Source organism: Peromyscus maniculatus, chromosome 3, assembly GCF_049852395.1.
Source record: "Peromyscus maniculatus bairdii isolate BWxNUB_F1_BW_parent chromosome 3, HU_Pman_BW_mat_3.1, whole genome shotgun sequence".
Classification (NCBI taxonomy): domain Eukaryota; kingdom Metazoa; phylum Chordata; class Mammalia; order Rodentia; family Cricetidae; genus Peromyscus; species Peromyscus maniculatus.
In genome coordinates this window covers 67626725-67642698 of record NC_134854.1, presented here as the reverse complement: position 1 = coordinate 67642698, position 15974 = coordinate 67626725, and the positions used below count along the sequence as shown (strand labels likewise).

The 15974-nt window shown below is 46.8% G+C and overlaps 1 protein-coding gene and 1 long non-coding RNA gene across 5 annotated transcripts in view; one reads left to right on the top strand and one right to left on the bottom strand.

Moving 5' to 3' along the window:
- The window catches only part of Actr3b (actin related protein 3B), a 96653-nt gene extending 95958 nt beyond the window's left edge, over positions 1–695 (bottom strand). Inside the window, exon 1 of one of the 4 annotated variants that reach the window (XM_042273267.2) lies at positions 537–695. Coding sequence is in view for 1 of the 4 variants with exons in the window: in XM_042273264.2 (XP_042129198.1) it covers positions 537–580 (44 nt within the window). In the remaining 3 variants the exon portion in view is untranslated. The remainder of the gene's footprint in view (positions 1–536) is intronic. The other 3 variants (XM_042273264.2, XM_042273266.2, XM_076566704.1) reach the window with 3 other exon arrangements.
- A 76-nt stretch (positions 696–771) lies between these two features.
- On the top strand, positions 772–15773 carry LOC121827955 (uncharacterized). Its single transcript, XR_006070304.2, has 3 exons — positions 772–854; positions 14802–15036; positions 15529–15773. It is a non-coding gene; the product is annotated as an uncharacterized LOC121827955 (long non-coding RNA).
- The last annotated feature ends 201 nt before the right edge of the window (positions 15774–15974 follow it).

The following is a 15974-nucleotide window of genomic DNA, read 5'->3' as shown; positions in this document are numbered from 1 at the left end:
TGGCTGTGCCATTTCAGAGTGAAAAGAGACCAAAGTGGCAAGGGGGACAGGGTGTCAAGTTGGCAGGGCACGTGTAAACATCTCCACGAGTAGGTGGTTGGTACATCAGCAGGGCAAGGTGACACGCTGGTGAGAGCACTGGATGAGGACCGCTGACAAGCACCAAGGGAGGGGAGGGGACGACACGGACACACCGTGAGCTCTCAGGTGTAAGGCCTGCAGCGAAAGCATCTGCAGCAGCATCCCTGTGAGGTGCAGCCCGCCCAGGAACCCCGCCGTCCCATCCCCTCAGCACCCCATCATCTCAGAGCCCCATCCCTCAGCTCCCTATGCCCTCGGATGGAGCCCCGACCTCTCAGCTCCCCATCCCCCAGGTGGAGCCCTATCCTTCCAACTCCCCATCCCCTCAGACTGAGCTCCATCCCTCAGCGCACCACCCCTCCGCGCTCCTCCCGCCGTCTGACCCCGCGGGGGAAATAAATGGCTTCGGGACGCCCAGCGAAGCGTGAGTGGGCGAGATGGGGCGCGGCTCTTACCCGGTGCCGCAGTCAACCACGCAGGGAGGCAGCGAGCCCGCCATGCTCGGCCGCGAGGCGCTCGGTCCCCGCCTGCGCCCCAGTCTGCGCCCCGGAGCCCAGTGCCCCGAAGCCGGTTCGCCGCCGGCACCGCTCCTCCCTAGGATCCGCCGGGAGCCCAGAGGCGCCGCCGTCGCATGACGTCACTCTATAGTTAGCCAATCGGGAACGCTCACGCTCCTCCCTCTTGTCAGCCATCCGTAGTGCTGGCAGCGAGGCGTTTTAGCCCACGCACCCATCCATTTGAAGCGATTGGAGTTTATTTTTAACTGGCATAAGGTGAATATGACCCTATTTACGAGGCCTGAATTCTTTCTCTTCTCTCTTTTTTTAATTGTTTTAAAGATTGATTGTGTGCATGTCTGTCTGTCTGTATGTATGTATGTGTACGTTGGTATGTGTATGTGAGTACAGGTACTCTTGGAGGCCAGAGACATAGGCTTGCCTGGAGCTAGAATTAGAGACAGCTGTGAGCTTCTTGATGTGGGTACTGGGAACCGGACTTGGTTCCCCTGGAAAAGCCGCAAATGCTCTTAATGGCTGAGCCATCTCTCCAGCCCCTCTCTCATCTCTGAATTCTCACTTCAGACGTTCACTTCATTTTCTACCCCAACAATCCCTTGATTTTATTCCTAACACTTCAAGCTGGTTTGGGTACTAATTTATTTGTAGTTGTTCACCTCTACTGGACTATAGGTTCTCCTGGGACGGGGGCTCATGCTTCACACGTTTGGTGCTCAGCTAGAAGTCCCCTGAATGTTGAATGAATAACTTCCACTACAGGAAAAAACACTTTCAACTGTCTACCTGATAGAGCATTGCCCAGTTTATCCTGGGAGAAAATCAACAGATACATAGTTAGACTTAAGAAATAAATGGCCTTAGTCAACACCATACCAACATGATATAATCAATCAAATATCAAAGATAGGATGGTTATCCAGCATCACTGTAGAAACCAGAGACTAAAGAAGAAAAACACCTACCGACTGCTGGTTCTAAAGGTACCAGCAGTCCCATTTGCACCCAACTCCTTACCCTCTAAAGTTCTGGACTGTGATGCCCGAGGAACTCAATTCTCTTGGTCTTCATTGGGACTTAAAGCATTGTGTTTTTTCCACAGGAGAAGAATTAGATTAGGTAACTCATTATCTTTTTTTTTTCTTTTCTGCATTCAAGGGAACAAATAATAAACAAATAGTCCTAGACCTAGAAAATATTCAGGGGAACTAGAGAGAGAAGTAGAAGAAGAGTATGGAACACCCCAAATGGGACCCAGAACCAGAGACAAGACTGTCTCCTTCTGTACATGTTACCAATGCCCTGCCCAACTCTGTTTGTTTGTTTGTTTGTTTGTTTGTTTGTTTTTGAAACCTGGGCCAGAGCAGCAAAATCCTACTACAGGTTGTTGCACTGGCATGTATTTTAGTGTCGTTTACTTGATGTAAATTTGTTATATTGGTCATGCTTTAACAGGGTGATTGATGGTTAATGTTGATTGACAACTTGACAGGACCTAGAACACCTAGGAACAACCCCCCCCCCCCCCCCCCCGGCATGCCTGTGAGGAAGATTTTATACTGTGTTGATTGAGGTGGGAAGACCCATCCTGAATGTGGTTGGGATCCCAGGATGAGGGAAAAGGAGAAGGCCAGCCGAGCACTAGCATTCATCTCTCTTTGCTTCCCGGCTGCAGACACGGTATGACCAGATGCCTCACCCTTCTGTAGCCATGGCAAGGATTTCATGCTCAAACTGTGAGATAATAAAATGTCCTTAATGCTGCCTTTGTCAGGCATTCTGTCACAGCAAGAGAAAGTAACTAATACAAACAGTAAACAAGACGCTTACAGTATCTGGCTCCAGAGTCTGGTGAGAGATAGCACCTGTGATCAAAAGATTATAATATAAATGCTAGATACAGGAAGTACGAGGTTCCCAGAAAGCCATTAGCCCCCCACACACACACCCTGACTTTTGGACCAAGTAGGCTTCTCCCGAAGCTGTGGAGTATAGGTAGAGAGAGCAGCTAGGTAGAGGGGATACGGAATGTGTGTGTACTTCTGGGAGAGGAAGCTTGTCAAAGCCAGGACAACCCCAGAGCCCAGCTGTTGCCCTGTCTACTTCACCAGGAAGAAACTGTTACAGAAACTTGACCTGGCCAGCAGCAAAGAGTGTGCCTTTCCTGGAATCGTCCCCACTGCATAGGACTTACTGGGAAGGACGGCCACTAGGTCGTCCACTCAGTCACTGGGAGGAGAAAGCTATTTCTGACTTCAGCAATTTCCTCTAGACACCACTAGCCCTAAAGATTATCAAAGATGTTTTTGTGCCAGGGTTATGCCTGTTTTTCCCTCACTTGGGAGGCTAAAGAGAGAGGGTGGGACATTCAAGGCCATCCTAGGATACAGCGTTAGGCCATGTCCCAAACAAATAAAAAAAAAAAAAAAAAGATATTGTTGTGGGCAGCCAGTAGAACACAAACGTAACTAGATTCCCTAGAATGAGCAAATTGTGCTATCTCGTTTTGTAACTCAGACAGCTCAGCGGTTCAATTCAATGGTGTCATCAGGAGTCTCTACATCCTGTCCCAGCAGGCCCTGCACACTGGCCTGTGTGTGCTCATCCTCTTCGCTTTCAACATGGCTACAGTAGTTCCATGTGCAGACCCATAATGATAAACTCCCTCTGAGAGAGAGGAGGAAACTGAAGAGGCACTGTCCCCTCTGCCTCCTCTTTTGTTCCCCTAACCAATGCCTCTTTCCTGGTGGAAATCTAGGATTCTAGTGGGTCACAAGAAATCACCACAAATGGAGTGGCCTAATATGTATGCTTTCACCATTCAAGAGGCCTACAGGCCAATATCAAGATGTAGATGGGGCTACATTCTCTAAAGGCTGTAGGGAGCTTCTGTTCTGTGCCTTTTATCCACTTCCAGGAGCTGCTGGCAACTCGTGGGTTCCTTGGCTTGTGCGTGTATCACTCATCTCTGCCTGCATCATGTGTGTTTATGTTTTCTGTGTTTCTGTGGGATTCTTCTCTTTCTCTCCCTCCCTCTCCCCCCCCCTCTCTCTCTCTGCATATGTGTGTGTAGATGTTCATGCACATGTGTGTGCATGCATGTAGAGGCCAGATCTGGATCAACCTTAGGTATCATTTCTAAGGCACTATCCATCTTTTGTTGTTGTTGTTGTTGTTGTTGTTGTTGTTGTTGTTGTTGAGGCAGGGTCTCTCACTGGCCTGGAATTCCTCAAGTAGGCTAGGCTGACTGGCCAGTGAACCCGAAGAATCTACCTATCATCACCTCCCAGCACTGATATTATGAGTGCACACCATCCTTGAATCTTCCTCATGGGTTCTCAGAATCAAACTCAAGTCCTTGGGCTTCCACAGCAAGTGCTTTACCCTCTTAGCCATCTCTCCAGCCCCAATGGTCCCCCCCAGCCCCTAATGGTCCCTCCTTCTAAGGAAGCCAGTTATGTTGAATTAATTTACTCACCTATGCAAATACATTCCGAAAAAGATCACATTTACAGATATGCAAGGTTAAGATTTCAACATGTCCTTTTAGGAGATGCCGATCAACCCATAACACCCGCTATGCCAGAAGTAGTCATCAATGCTGTGTTGACTGTTACAGATAACCCCTCTGTCTGGAGATCAGCCTCATGACCTTTGAAGCCTTTGGTGTCCAACACCTGCCTTGCACGTGCATTGATTTACAAGAAGGGGGGATTGCTATTTCATAAAACACACTCTGTCAGGGTGCAAAGGAAGCTGCCTGCAAGTGAAGAAGAGGCCCCATCAGGACCCAACCACACTAGCATCACAATCTCAGAGTTCCACCCTTTAGGACTGTAAAAGAAAGTTCTGGTGCTCAACGGGAAAGCCAGTGTGTCATGACAGTCTGAGCAAACTAAAATGGTGTTCAGAGCACCTTCTGTCTTCCTTAGATTGGAAGCTCATCTTTTGCAGGGCAAAAGACACAGTCAATAAGACAAAAAGACAGCCAACAGATTGGGAAAAGATCTTCACCAACCCCACATCTGACAGAGGATTGATCTCCACAATATATAAAGAACTCAAGAAACTAGACATCAAAGCTCTGAACAGTCCAATTAAAAAATGGGCTAAAGAGCTAAACAGAGAATTCACAAAACAAGAACTACAAATGGCTGAAAGACATTTAAAGAAATGCTCAACATCCTTAATCATCAGAGAAATGCAAATCAAAACGACTCTGAGATACCACCTTACACCTGTTAGAATGGCTAAGATCAAAAACACCAATGACAACCAATGTTGGAGAGGATGTGGAGCAAAGGGAACACTCCTCCACTGTTGGTGGGAATGTAAACTTGTACAACCACTATGGAAATCAGTATGGCGGTTTCTCAGAAAATTAGGAATCAAACTACCTCAAGACCCAGCCATCCCACTCTTGGGCATATACCCAAAGAATGCTGATACATACCATAAAGATACATGCTCAGCTATGTTCATAGCAGCACTATTTGTAATAGCCAGAACCTGGAAACAACCTAGATGCCCATCAACGGAAGAATGGATGAAAAAAATGTGGTACATATACACAATGGAGTACTACTCAGCAGAGAAAAACAATGAAAGCATGAAATTTGCAGGCAAATGGATGGAACTAGAAAATATCATCCTGAGTGAGGTAACCCAAACCCAGAAAGACAGTTATGGTATGTACTCACTCATTGGTGGATTCTAGATATAAAATGAACAATCAGACCACAACCCATAGAACCATAGAGGCTATATATATATAGCATGGAGGTCCGTAGGACGACTGTGGCATATAATAAATTTCAGTTTTACTCAATTATTGAAAAAAAAAAAAAAAAAAAAAAAAAAAAAAGATTGGAAGCTCATATGAATCAGGTACCAATTGCCTCTGCTTTGACCATGCCTAGGGCAAAACACCCACAGAAGTACAAATCTCACATTCTGTAAAAAGTAAAACACAATTTTTGATCATTGTATTAACAACGAAGTATGTGCTCTCCAATACCGGCAAAACTGGCTACTGAGTGCATATTAACCCAGGGTGTATTTCCCTGTGAGTGCCTGGCCTGCCTCTCTCATTTGTAGCCTGAATTCAACTGGTAATGAGAGCAATGTTTGAAGGAGCTTTCATTTGCAGGGAAGGCATCTCTATTTTCGCTTCTCCCTGGCAATGGCTTCGCACTGAAAGGAGAGCTCCTATATAGAATGATGCATGGCCTTGTGGTAGATGTCATAGCTACCGTCCTGACCTCTGAAGCAGCCCAGCACTAGTCTCTCAAATGAACTGTTATAAACATCTTTCAATGATGCATATTTATATGCATATGAAGATGGCCAGAATAAAATAATCGGGTCTTAGAGATTGTCTAATTCATGGAACTTAGCCCATGAGTAACTGAGGAACGCAATCTTACTTCCTGTATTTAACTAGTAGTACAGGGCCAAGAAAGAAAAAGAACACAAAAACTAAAGGCTCTCTTCAAAAACTGCCCACCCAGCAGCTCTATAAACCTTAAATCTCGGAGCTGTAGGCAGGGTCGAGCTGGGTGTTCTCTGTTGCCATGAGGATTCAAACAGAGAAAAGAGAACCAAAAAACTAGAACTCAGTTCCTTTCAAAGTATCTGGCATTCTCCTTTAAGAGGAAGGGCCTGTCACTGCTCTCAATGGACCTCCGTGGTGTCCTGGCAACAGCCGGAGAAAAGGATCCAAGCAGGAATCGATTGGCTAAGTGTTCAGAGTGTGTTAGAAAGTTGATAACAGAGCAAAGCCGCAAGACTTCAGGAAATAATCTAGAGATCTGAGCATGTTCACAGCTCTGCTTTGTTTCTGTCTCCATTCTGGGCAATTACTCAGGCTGAAGCCTGGTCCCCTATATCCCCTCTGACCCTCTCTTCCTAAGCTACCCAGCTGCAAAGTCTGGCTTATCCAGGCCCCCCACCACTTCCTTTTCATCTGCCTCTGTTGTTTCCTTCTCCTCTTCCTCCTTTTCTTTCAATGAAGAAGGGTCTCGTGTAACCCAGGCTAGCTAGCATTGAGCCCAGTATGTGTCAAAAGATGACCTTGGGCTCCTTATCCTCCTGCCTCCACATCCCAAGTGCTGGGGTTTACGCAGCACCAGGTATCAAGCCAGGGTCTTCTGCATGCCAGGCAAGAACTCTCTAGAACTCCAGCCGAGCTGTGGCCCAGCCCTAGTCCCTGCTTTTATTCCTACTGTCGTTCTCGCTGTCTCCAGGCTTTTGCCTCCCTAAGACGTTTTCTTATAGACTGGGCTGTGGTGACAGACATCATTACCAAACATAGAAAGTTCACATGACATGTCAGTGTTTCCCCCCAACCTTCCTCAATACACTATTATTATTATAGAATTTGGTCCAAACCAGAAGTGTGGCATTCCACTCCTGACAGCAAGAGAGAGAGAGAGAGAGAGAGAGAGAGAGAGAGAGAGAGAGAGAGAGAGAGAGAGAAAGTGTGGCATCCATGGTCCTGTGATCTGCTCCTGAGTTAGCACCCCACTTTCACCCCATATTATGTCCCTGGACATGTCTGTACAGACCAAGCCACACTGCTTTCCAGACCCTCTGAATTGTCATGCAACCCCATCCCCCATCTAGAACCTTCTTCACCTACCTCATCCTCTTTGTCCTTCAAGACTCTGTTCAAAGCTCACTCACCCTTCCAATTTTAATTCACTTCTCTGTATTCATTCCACAATACACTCTGAGTGCTTCCTCATACCTCTCCTCAGTGATAGTCACTAAGCCTGTGCCTGTGTTCAGCATCCAGAGGTGAAGTTGGAGGTCTGCATCTCAATAAGATGCTCTGCAGTACCAAACAGCGCTTCTGTTCCCTACCCGGTTCATAAGGAGAGTCGTATTACAATATCTTCATTTACAGTACATTTCACCTTGACTCATTAGAACATCCCCACAAGATACATTACAAATAGATGCGAATTACAAATAGCCTTTTAATCAAATAAGAATACCAGGCACATAGTTTTGAAATTAGCATAGATTAAAATCTTATTTCCTTCTGAGCACCTTCAAACTGCTCCCTAGAGAAAACAGGAAAGCAGTGAATCTTTACAAAAATCAGCATCTGGTAGACACAGGTATAAAGGACGATAGGGCCAGGAAGACTCTCAGCCTGCAGTGTATGTAGCCCCAGCCCTTTATGAGTTCAGCTGCACTCTCAGCCTGCAGTATAGCCCCAGCACCTTGGTGATTTCAGATGCACTTTCCTGCTCCTGAGCTCTTTAATGGTTTCTATTTCCAGTAACGAATCCTATGAATTCCCACGAGGCGATCCCTGTGTGCTCTTCACTAAGTAGTATCCAACCGAAAAATTATTTTGCCAATACGGAATGAAACTGCTGAGTGGCCGTAATTGGGCTCCAAGCAACTCGGACAGTGTGTGCTGCCAAAGGCGAGGGCCTGGGTTTCTTGCCATTGCTCAGTCACACAAGCAACAGGTTTGGATGAGTAGGCATCTCAGGACTCAATCTCTTCCTTCCTTCCTTCCTTCCTTCCTTCCTTCCTTCCTTCCTTCCTTCCTTTTCTTCTTTCTTTCTTTCTTTCTTTCTTTCTTTCTTTCTTTCTTTTTTCTGTTTTGTTTGTTCTCACCATATAGTTCTAACTAACCTGGAACTTGTAATGTAGCAGGAGGGTACTCAAACTTAAAGCTATCCTCCTGCCTCTTCCTCAAAAGTGCTTGGACTACAGACATATGACAACACACCCACTGTTGTTGTTGTTTTTTTTCAGTGTAGAAGCTAAGTAGAATTTATTATGGTACAGTCACACTCTCATGAACACACACACACACACACACACACACACACACACACACACACACACACACATGCACACACGCACACACGCACACACTTGTTTAGGGAAGCGTGGAATGTGAAGGTATGGTGGTAGGGATTTTGAGATTGACTTGAGCACCATTCCATTAACCTCCCCCACAATAGAACAACGGGCCTTTCCCCACATCCCCTTGGTTGCAAGAAATGAGGACAGGGACTGTGCCTTCTCCTCTGTCTTAGTCTGATCTCTGTTACTAAAATAAAAGGACTGGAACTAGGTCCTTCATAAAGAAGAGAAGCAGATTTAGCTCACCGGTTTGAGGGCATAGTCCCAGCATCTCCTGGGCTCCTCTGAGAGCCTTGTAGCAGGCAGATGGTGTCACTGCATTGAAAGCCCACAAGAAAGCAGTGAGTGTTACATGTGGAGAGGGATTCCTGGGGGCACAACTCTTCTCAATAGAGTGTAGTCCTGTGAGACTTCAGTCCGCTCAGGAGAGCAATGTCCCTGACCTCACCGCCTCACATCTTAAAGGTTCCACAGTGTCCACAACACCACATGAGACTAAGATTCTGACACGTAAATTCTTTTTTTTAATTTATTATTTTTTTCCTTTTATTTTATTTTACAATACCATTCAGTTCTACATATCAACCACAGATTCCCTTGTTCTCCCCCCTCCTACCCCCCTCCCCTTCCCCCCAGCCCACTCCCTATTCCCACCTCCTCCAGGGCAAAGTCTCCCCCGAGGACTGAGATCAACCTGGTAGACTCAGTCCAGACAGGTCCAGTCCCCTCCTCCCAGTCTGAGCCAAGCATCCCTGCATAAGCTCCAGGTTTCAAACAGCCAACTCATGCAATGAGCACAGGACTCGGTACCACTGCCTAGATGCCTCCCAAACAGATCAAGCCAATCAACTGTCTCACCTATTCAGAGGGCCTGATGCAGTTGGGGGCCCCTCAGCCTTTGGTTCATAGTTCATGTGTTTCCACTCGTTTGGCTATTTGTCCCTGCTGACACATAAATTCTTGATAGCAAACCAAATCCAAACCTTAGCACCCCCAAAGACCATGCTTGCTGTCATATCTCTTCACTGGCCCAGTGAATTCTCCCTTGATGGTTTCGTTTCTGCTTGGTGGCTTTAGCATGAGTAACTCCGTTTTGACTTTTTTTCTGCACATTTATTTAGCTATTAGTGAGTTGGGGGTGTAATCATGCCACAGCACCCATATGGAGGTCAGAGGACAACGTACTGGAGTAAGTTCTCTCCTTTTACCACGTGATGCCAAGAGATCCAACAGGTTGTTCGGTTTGGAGACAAGCGCCAGTACCTAATTAGCCATCTTGTTGGCCTTCCATTTAGAGTTTAAGTTTGGTTTGTTAGGCCACAAGGCAGGAGTCTAGTCTAAAACCATAGCCTTCTGTGCTTTTTATTTAGCGGAGGAGTGAATATGTTATAAGGTACATATATATGTATGTGTGTATGTATGTATATGTGTACGTGTACGTGTACGTGTACGTGTGTGTGTGTGTGTGTGTGTGTGTGTGTTGCAGAAACAGAAAGTGAAGATATGGTGTTCCAAAATGCAACTGTACTCAGAAAAAAAAATCCTATGTGTTTCATCATTTGTCGTCATTAAGTCCACTCTGCCAGGGGACTAAGTGACTGGGGCGTGAAAGATGGCTGGAGGGCTTCAGGGACGGGACAGTGGGGTATCTAGGGATCCCCAAGGCAAGGTGACCAGCTCTGATTAGATGTACTGTTCCACAGAGGGACCAACTTCAAGAGGGTCAAATAATCCGAGTGGCCGAGGGAGAGGAGCATTGCCAGAGGCCAGGGGTGACTCGGGAAGGAGCTGGAGGAGGGGACAGACATAGGCATGCGAGTGTTTGCCTAGCTGGCAAGAAGCCCTTGGTTCCTCCCCAGCACCGCACAAAGGAGGCGTGGTACTGCGTGCTTATAATCCCTGTACTTGGGAGGCTGAAGCAGGAGGATTGCATGACTTCCAGGCTAGCCTGAGCTATAGAAAGGTTTGAAATCAAAAGGTTTCAGTTCTGTCCTACAACATTGCTACTTTATGCTATACAGGAAGCATCCAAAGGCAGTGTTTTATTTTTAAGACAGGATGTCTATAGTCTACACTGGCCTAGAACTCACTCTGATAGACCAGTCTGACCTTGAACTTGTGGTATCTAATTGCTGTGCCTCAGCAATTAGATTTTTTTTCTTTTTCCTGAAAAAAAAGGTGTTTTCCCCCCGAAAAGTAAAATTGTGTGTGTGTTTCTGTGTAAGCATATATATGCTTGTGTCTATTTGCATATGTCTGTGTATTTGTCCATCTATGCATGTGTGTGCATTTGTGCATGTGCCTGTATTTATCCATGCATTTGTGTGTGCTCATTTCTGGCTGTATATCTATATGTGTATCTGTATCTATCTGCCTATGTATATGTATCTGTACATCTGAATATGCCTCTGTGTCTCTGTATGGGTCTGTGTATCCAGTTCATGTATTACTGGACAGGAGTACGGAGGGTAGCTACAGACATTAACTAGAGAGCCACAGGGTGGGGTTATAGATAGATGATTATGGTGTCAATAGGATTCACAAAGGCATCTCCCAGCTATAAACAAAGATCTCTGAAGCTGCTGGATTGAAAAGGAGAGAAAAGCAAATACAAATTACATGGCCTTAGGTACAGTGAGGCTTTGCCTCGGAGGTGACATCCGCAGAGAGATGCTCAGAATGGAGGGGTTGTGGATCTGAAGCTGAGCAGAAGGCAGACACTATTCACTGTGCTGGTTCCCCAGAGCCTACCTGACCCTCCCTGAGCTGGGAGAGGCGAGCAGCAGGTTATTCATCCCTGTCAGTGCCTGGCAGGAGAGATACAGAAATGCCAACTGTCTTTTCTCAGCTCCTGAGTTTCCTCTCCCCGTCTTCCTCAGAGCTCTGCCAGCTTCCAAGACCTTGGCAGACCTCCCAATTTAATTATTCATTCCGTTGTCCCCAGATTTGTTTGTACGTTTCAGAACTGGTGTCCCAGTTTAGGGCTTGGATGGTCTGTGTCCCTTGGCCATCAGCTGTCCTGAGCCTTGCCTCTTGCCTCTGGCTTGAGCATCCTTTTCCTCTCCCACAGATGCAGGGACAACCCTGATGTGTTCTCCCAACCATGTGACCTATGGGAGGCTCCACAAGCTCCTGGTGTTTTTAAAGAATCCCTCTGTCTTACAATTCCAGGACTTTTTTTTTTCCTTTTTTTCCCGTGTATGTGTGTGTGTGTGTGTGTGTGTGTGTGTGTGTGTGTGTGTGTGTGTGTGTCCATCAAAGAGTGAAAGAACAGCTTTTGAAACTTGGCTCTCTCCTTCCACCATGTGAGTTCCAGGGATCTACCTCAGGTCATCAGCTTAGCAGCCAGTATCCCTGACCCAGTGAGCCACCTCACTTGCCTAGCTGGCAAGAAGCCCTTGGTTCCTCCCCAGCACCGCACAAAGGAGGCATGGTACTGCGTGCTTATAATCCCTGTACTTGGGAGGCTGAAGCAGGAGGATTGCATGACTTCCAGGCTAGCCTGAGCTATAGAGTAGATGCTGGAGAGAGAGAGAGAGAGAGAGAGAGAGAGAGAGAGAGAGAGAGAGAGAGAGAGAGAGAGAGAGAGAGAGAGAATCAATCAAAAAAATGAAAGAATCTATGAAGAAAATGGCCTCGTTGAACTTGTAGATATGGGTAGTCAGTCCCGAAGTCCATCAGCCTGAAATGGGGAGTGGGGGGTGGGAGGGGTTGGTGAGTCATTCCCATAAGACTGTAAGATTGTTGGGCATAGTGGCACATGCCTTTAATCCCAGCACTTGGGAATCATAGGTAGTCGAATCTCTGAATTTGAGACCAGCCTAGTCTACATAGTGAGTTCCAAGACAGCCAGAACTACATAGTGAGACTATGTCTCAAAAAGAAAAGAGAGAGAGAGAGAGAGAGAGAGAGAGAGAGAGAGAGAGAGAGAGAGAGTCATTATTAATATCCCCCTGAGACGGGTTTTGGAATTGCTCTCCAGGTCATTGTTGAAATTCTAGATTCCACCCATTAAAATCATAAACATCTCTGAGAAGGGCAGGGGCTGCAGGGCTTACACACCACATTGTAAATTAATTGCTATTTCCTGAGCCAGTAAGTAAGGATGCAGGGAGACGGGAAAGGGGGTGTTTATTTTTTTTTAAAGTTTGGGCAACTGCCAGTGGTGCTGAAAATTTAATTACTGCCGCAGAAGAGTAATTAAATTTTGGAAGCAGGAAACCTATGGCCCAGAAGTTGAAGGCAGCTCAGGGGCTCCTGGGGAGAAAGCTCTATGGTACGGTGGCTGGCACCTCCCCATCTCCACCCAGCTTGTGGCTGCCAGGCTTGTGATGCAGGCTAGGCAGTGCTTGTGGCTTGTTGGCATAGTCGTCAGAGATAGGCCAGGGCATGGCACAGGGGTAGAACACGTGCTGAGTCTGCATCAGGTCCTGGGTTCAATCCCTGGCATCTACCTAAAAAAATAGTACGGTCATGAGGACGTAGTAGAATGTTGCCGTGTGCCTTCTCCTGGGGAGACTACCCACCCTTGAAGGAGAGGGTGCCAACAGACCAAAGGAAGGATTCCATCCAGGTCCAGTTTAGTGAGCCCAGGAGTTTACTGGGGTTACTTATGGGTGCACAAAGGACTCACGGGCAAATACCCCACTGAAGAGCCCCACCCAGGTTGACTCTTCCTTTCACATCACCTCAGGAGGGGAAGTCTAGGAGGATCCATGCAGCCTCCTGAGTTCTGTGAGCCCCATTCTCTCCCCATGAGGGATGTGAACACAACTGCTCCGAGACAGCCATGGTACACCCAACATGGAGGAAACAGCTGCAGGACAGATGTCTAAGACAGAATCTGTAGCCCAGGCTAGCCTCGGACTCCCTGTATGAACCTCTGAGCCTCCTGCCTCCACCTCCCTAGTGCTCCGGTCAAAGGCTGATGCCAAAATACCTGGTTATGCAGAGCTGATGATAGTCAGCCCAGTGCTTCCTGCATGCTAGGCCAGCACATCCTCAGCCCGTGCCATTCTTTGTATACGTAGATACCTTCTAAGGCTGGGGTGTAAGGGGAACTTTTGGAACTCAGTCCATATTTAGAATGACTGGGGTAACTTGTCTGTCTTTGCACAGGTCTGCATACGTACGTGGTGTTACAGGGGCTACAGAAGAGCTATACCACTGCCAGTTTGAAACTTACTCATGGCTCCGCTCAGAGCTTTGCACGGGTGACCTCATCTAGTCCCGCAGTCCCCCTGAGACTGGCACTGTTAGTTGGTTTTACAGAGAAGGCAGGTTTAGAAAACCCATTGGAGATTCAGGATTTAAAAATACCAGCAAGCCCCCCACCCACCCACACACACCGCATGCTTCCAAGACACCATAAGGATTGACAGTGCTCAGGGCTGGTCTCCTGTTTTCAGTCCAGAAAGAAGCAAAGGCTGTCACTGATCGAGGTGATGCTGGATGTCCCCAAGAGAGATGGTATACTGCTGAGTAGGGACCTCGTGACAAATAGACGACAACATTCATGTTCGGGCCATGCACCTATCTGCTGCGCCCCTTTGGCCACGATTCTCATTCTATTGGCTATCTGCTGCATTCATCTGTAAAACCATGGGTCATGCCGGGCGTTGGTGGCGCACGCCTTTAATCCCAGCACTCGGGAGGCAGAGCCAGGCGGATCTCTGTGAGTTTGAGGCCAGCCTGGGCTACCAAGTGAGCTCCAGGAAAGGTGCAAAGCTACACAGAGAAACCCTGTCTCGGAAAAAAAAAAAAACCATGGGTCATGGGTTGCTGACCTTGTAGACACACAGGAATACTGAGCAGACAGACATAAGGTGTGTGACATTTGACAGCATGATGTAACAGCCATTCCATGTCTGTCCCTGTGACGGTAGCCGAAGTTCAGCCCTGGAGTGACCACATGGGGACACAAAATAGCTGACAACAAAAAACAACTCAACGAGGATGGGCCCCGGTGTGGTGGTGCTCATCCGAAATCCCAGCGCTGAGGCAGGAGACTGACTACAAGTGCCAGGCCAGCCTGGGCTACAGAATGAGACCCTACTATACACAAATAGGTATGTTCTCACCAAAACAGTAGAGTTGGGTAATGCCTTCTGCTTCTCTTGAACTTCAGGAACTTTTTTACAAGATATTAGACAAATTACCAGCTCTTTGCTGTAATTCAGTTACATTTAGAGTCCCTCTCTCCCCCCTCTCTCCCTCTTCCCTAGCTGAGGATCAAACCTAGGGCCTTGTGCTTGCTAGGCAAGAGCTCTACCACTGAGCTAAATCTCCAACTCCTCTTCTTTGGTTTTAAAACAGGGTTTCATGTAACCCCAGCTGACCTCAATCTCACCATGAAGCCAAGGATGACCTTGAACTTCTGGTCCTCCTGCCTCCACCACCTGGGAACTGAGGTGACAGGTGTGTACTGCCACATTTGGTTTATGTAGTACTGGGGATCAAACTTGAGGCTTTGTGCATGCCCTGTGAACACAAGACCAATGGAGCCACATCCCGGGTCTCAAGCAATCTCTTCTGCAAGGAAGACTGGCAGGTAGGTATACAACCTGCCAGTTCCTGTCAATCGTTATCCTGCATGGGGGGAATCATTATCTTAACTGACCGTTATTATAATAACCTGCTTTGAGAGATATTACAAAGCACCAGTGAATTGGATTTTCTTTCTGTTTTCCCCCTTTGTTCTCAGAGCCTTGCTCACACTAAGCAAGCCCTGAGCACTGAGCTGTGGCCCCAGGTTAATTTCCCATTTCTTTTATTACACAGTCTCAGCTTCACCTTAAAGGGAAATTCCTAATGATTTCAGACATCACTCCACTTAATCAGCCTCAGAACCAAGACATGTACCTGTCACGGGACCATGGATCCTCTTTGTTTTATGAGAACATTGAGAGGCATCCTGAAGGCACTTAATCATTGAAAACTATTTTTAAATTAATAGCTGTGGAAGGCTGTGAAATTCAAAATATGAAACTTAAATACTCGACTAAAATCAAAATATTACGTCTTTTTCCTTTACTCTCTCTAGCAATCCAAACTGTTGAGGTGCACGGTGTAGCGCACGTTGGTTGAAGAAAGAAGGCACTCCAAGGTGAAATTTTAAGGACTGCGTGGCAGCAGGAAGGTCCAGCCTCTCCGATGGACTGAACCCAGAACAGCCATACAAAGGCAGGTTTATTGATTGTCACACACAGCATTTCCTCAGACCAAGGTCCCTAATCTAATTTACATGTCTTACTAAAGAAGACCATCACCTGCTTCCATGACTCTAGTCCTTTATTATGTATGTATGCTTTGTAATACACAATAATGCAAGAGACTCAGGTGTGCCTGAGGCATCTTGTGACCAGTGTCCTGGGATGGCTGCAATGCCCCTTCAGTAAAACAATTCTACAGATCACAGAAAACAGTCACTGCTTTCCACAAAGATTCTTCAAGGTCAGAGCACTTCTAGAAAACAGCTGTTCATTCTAA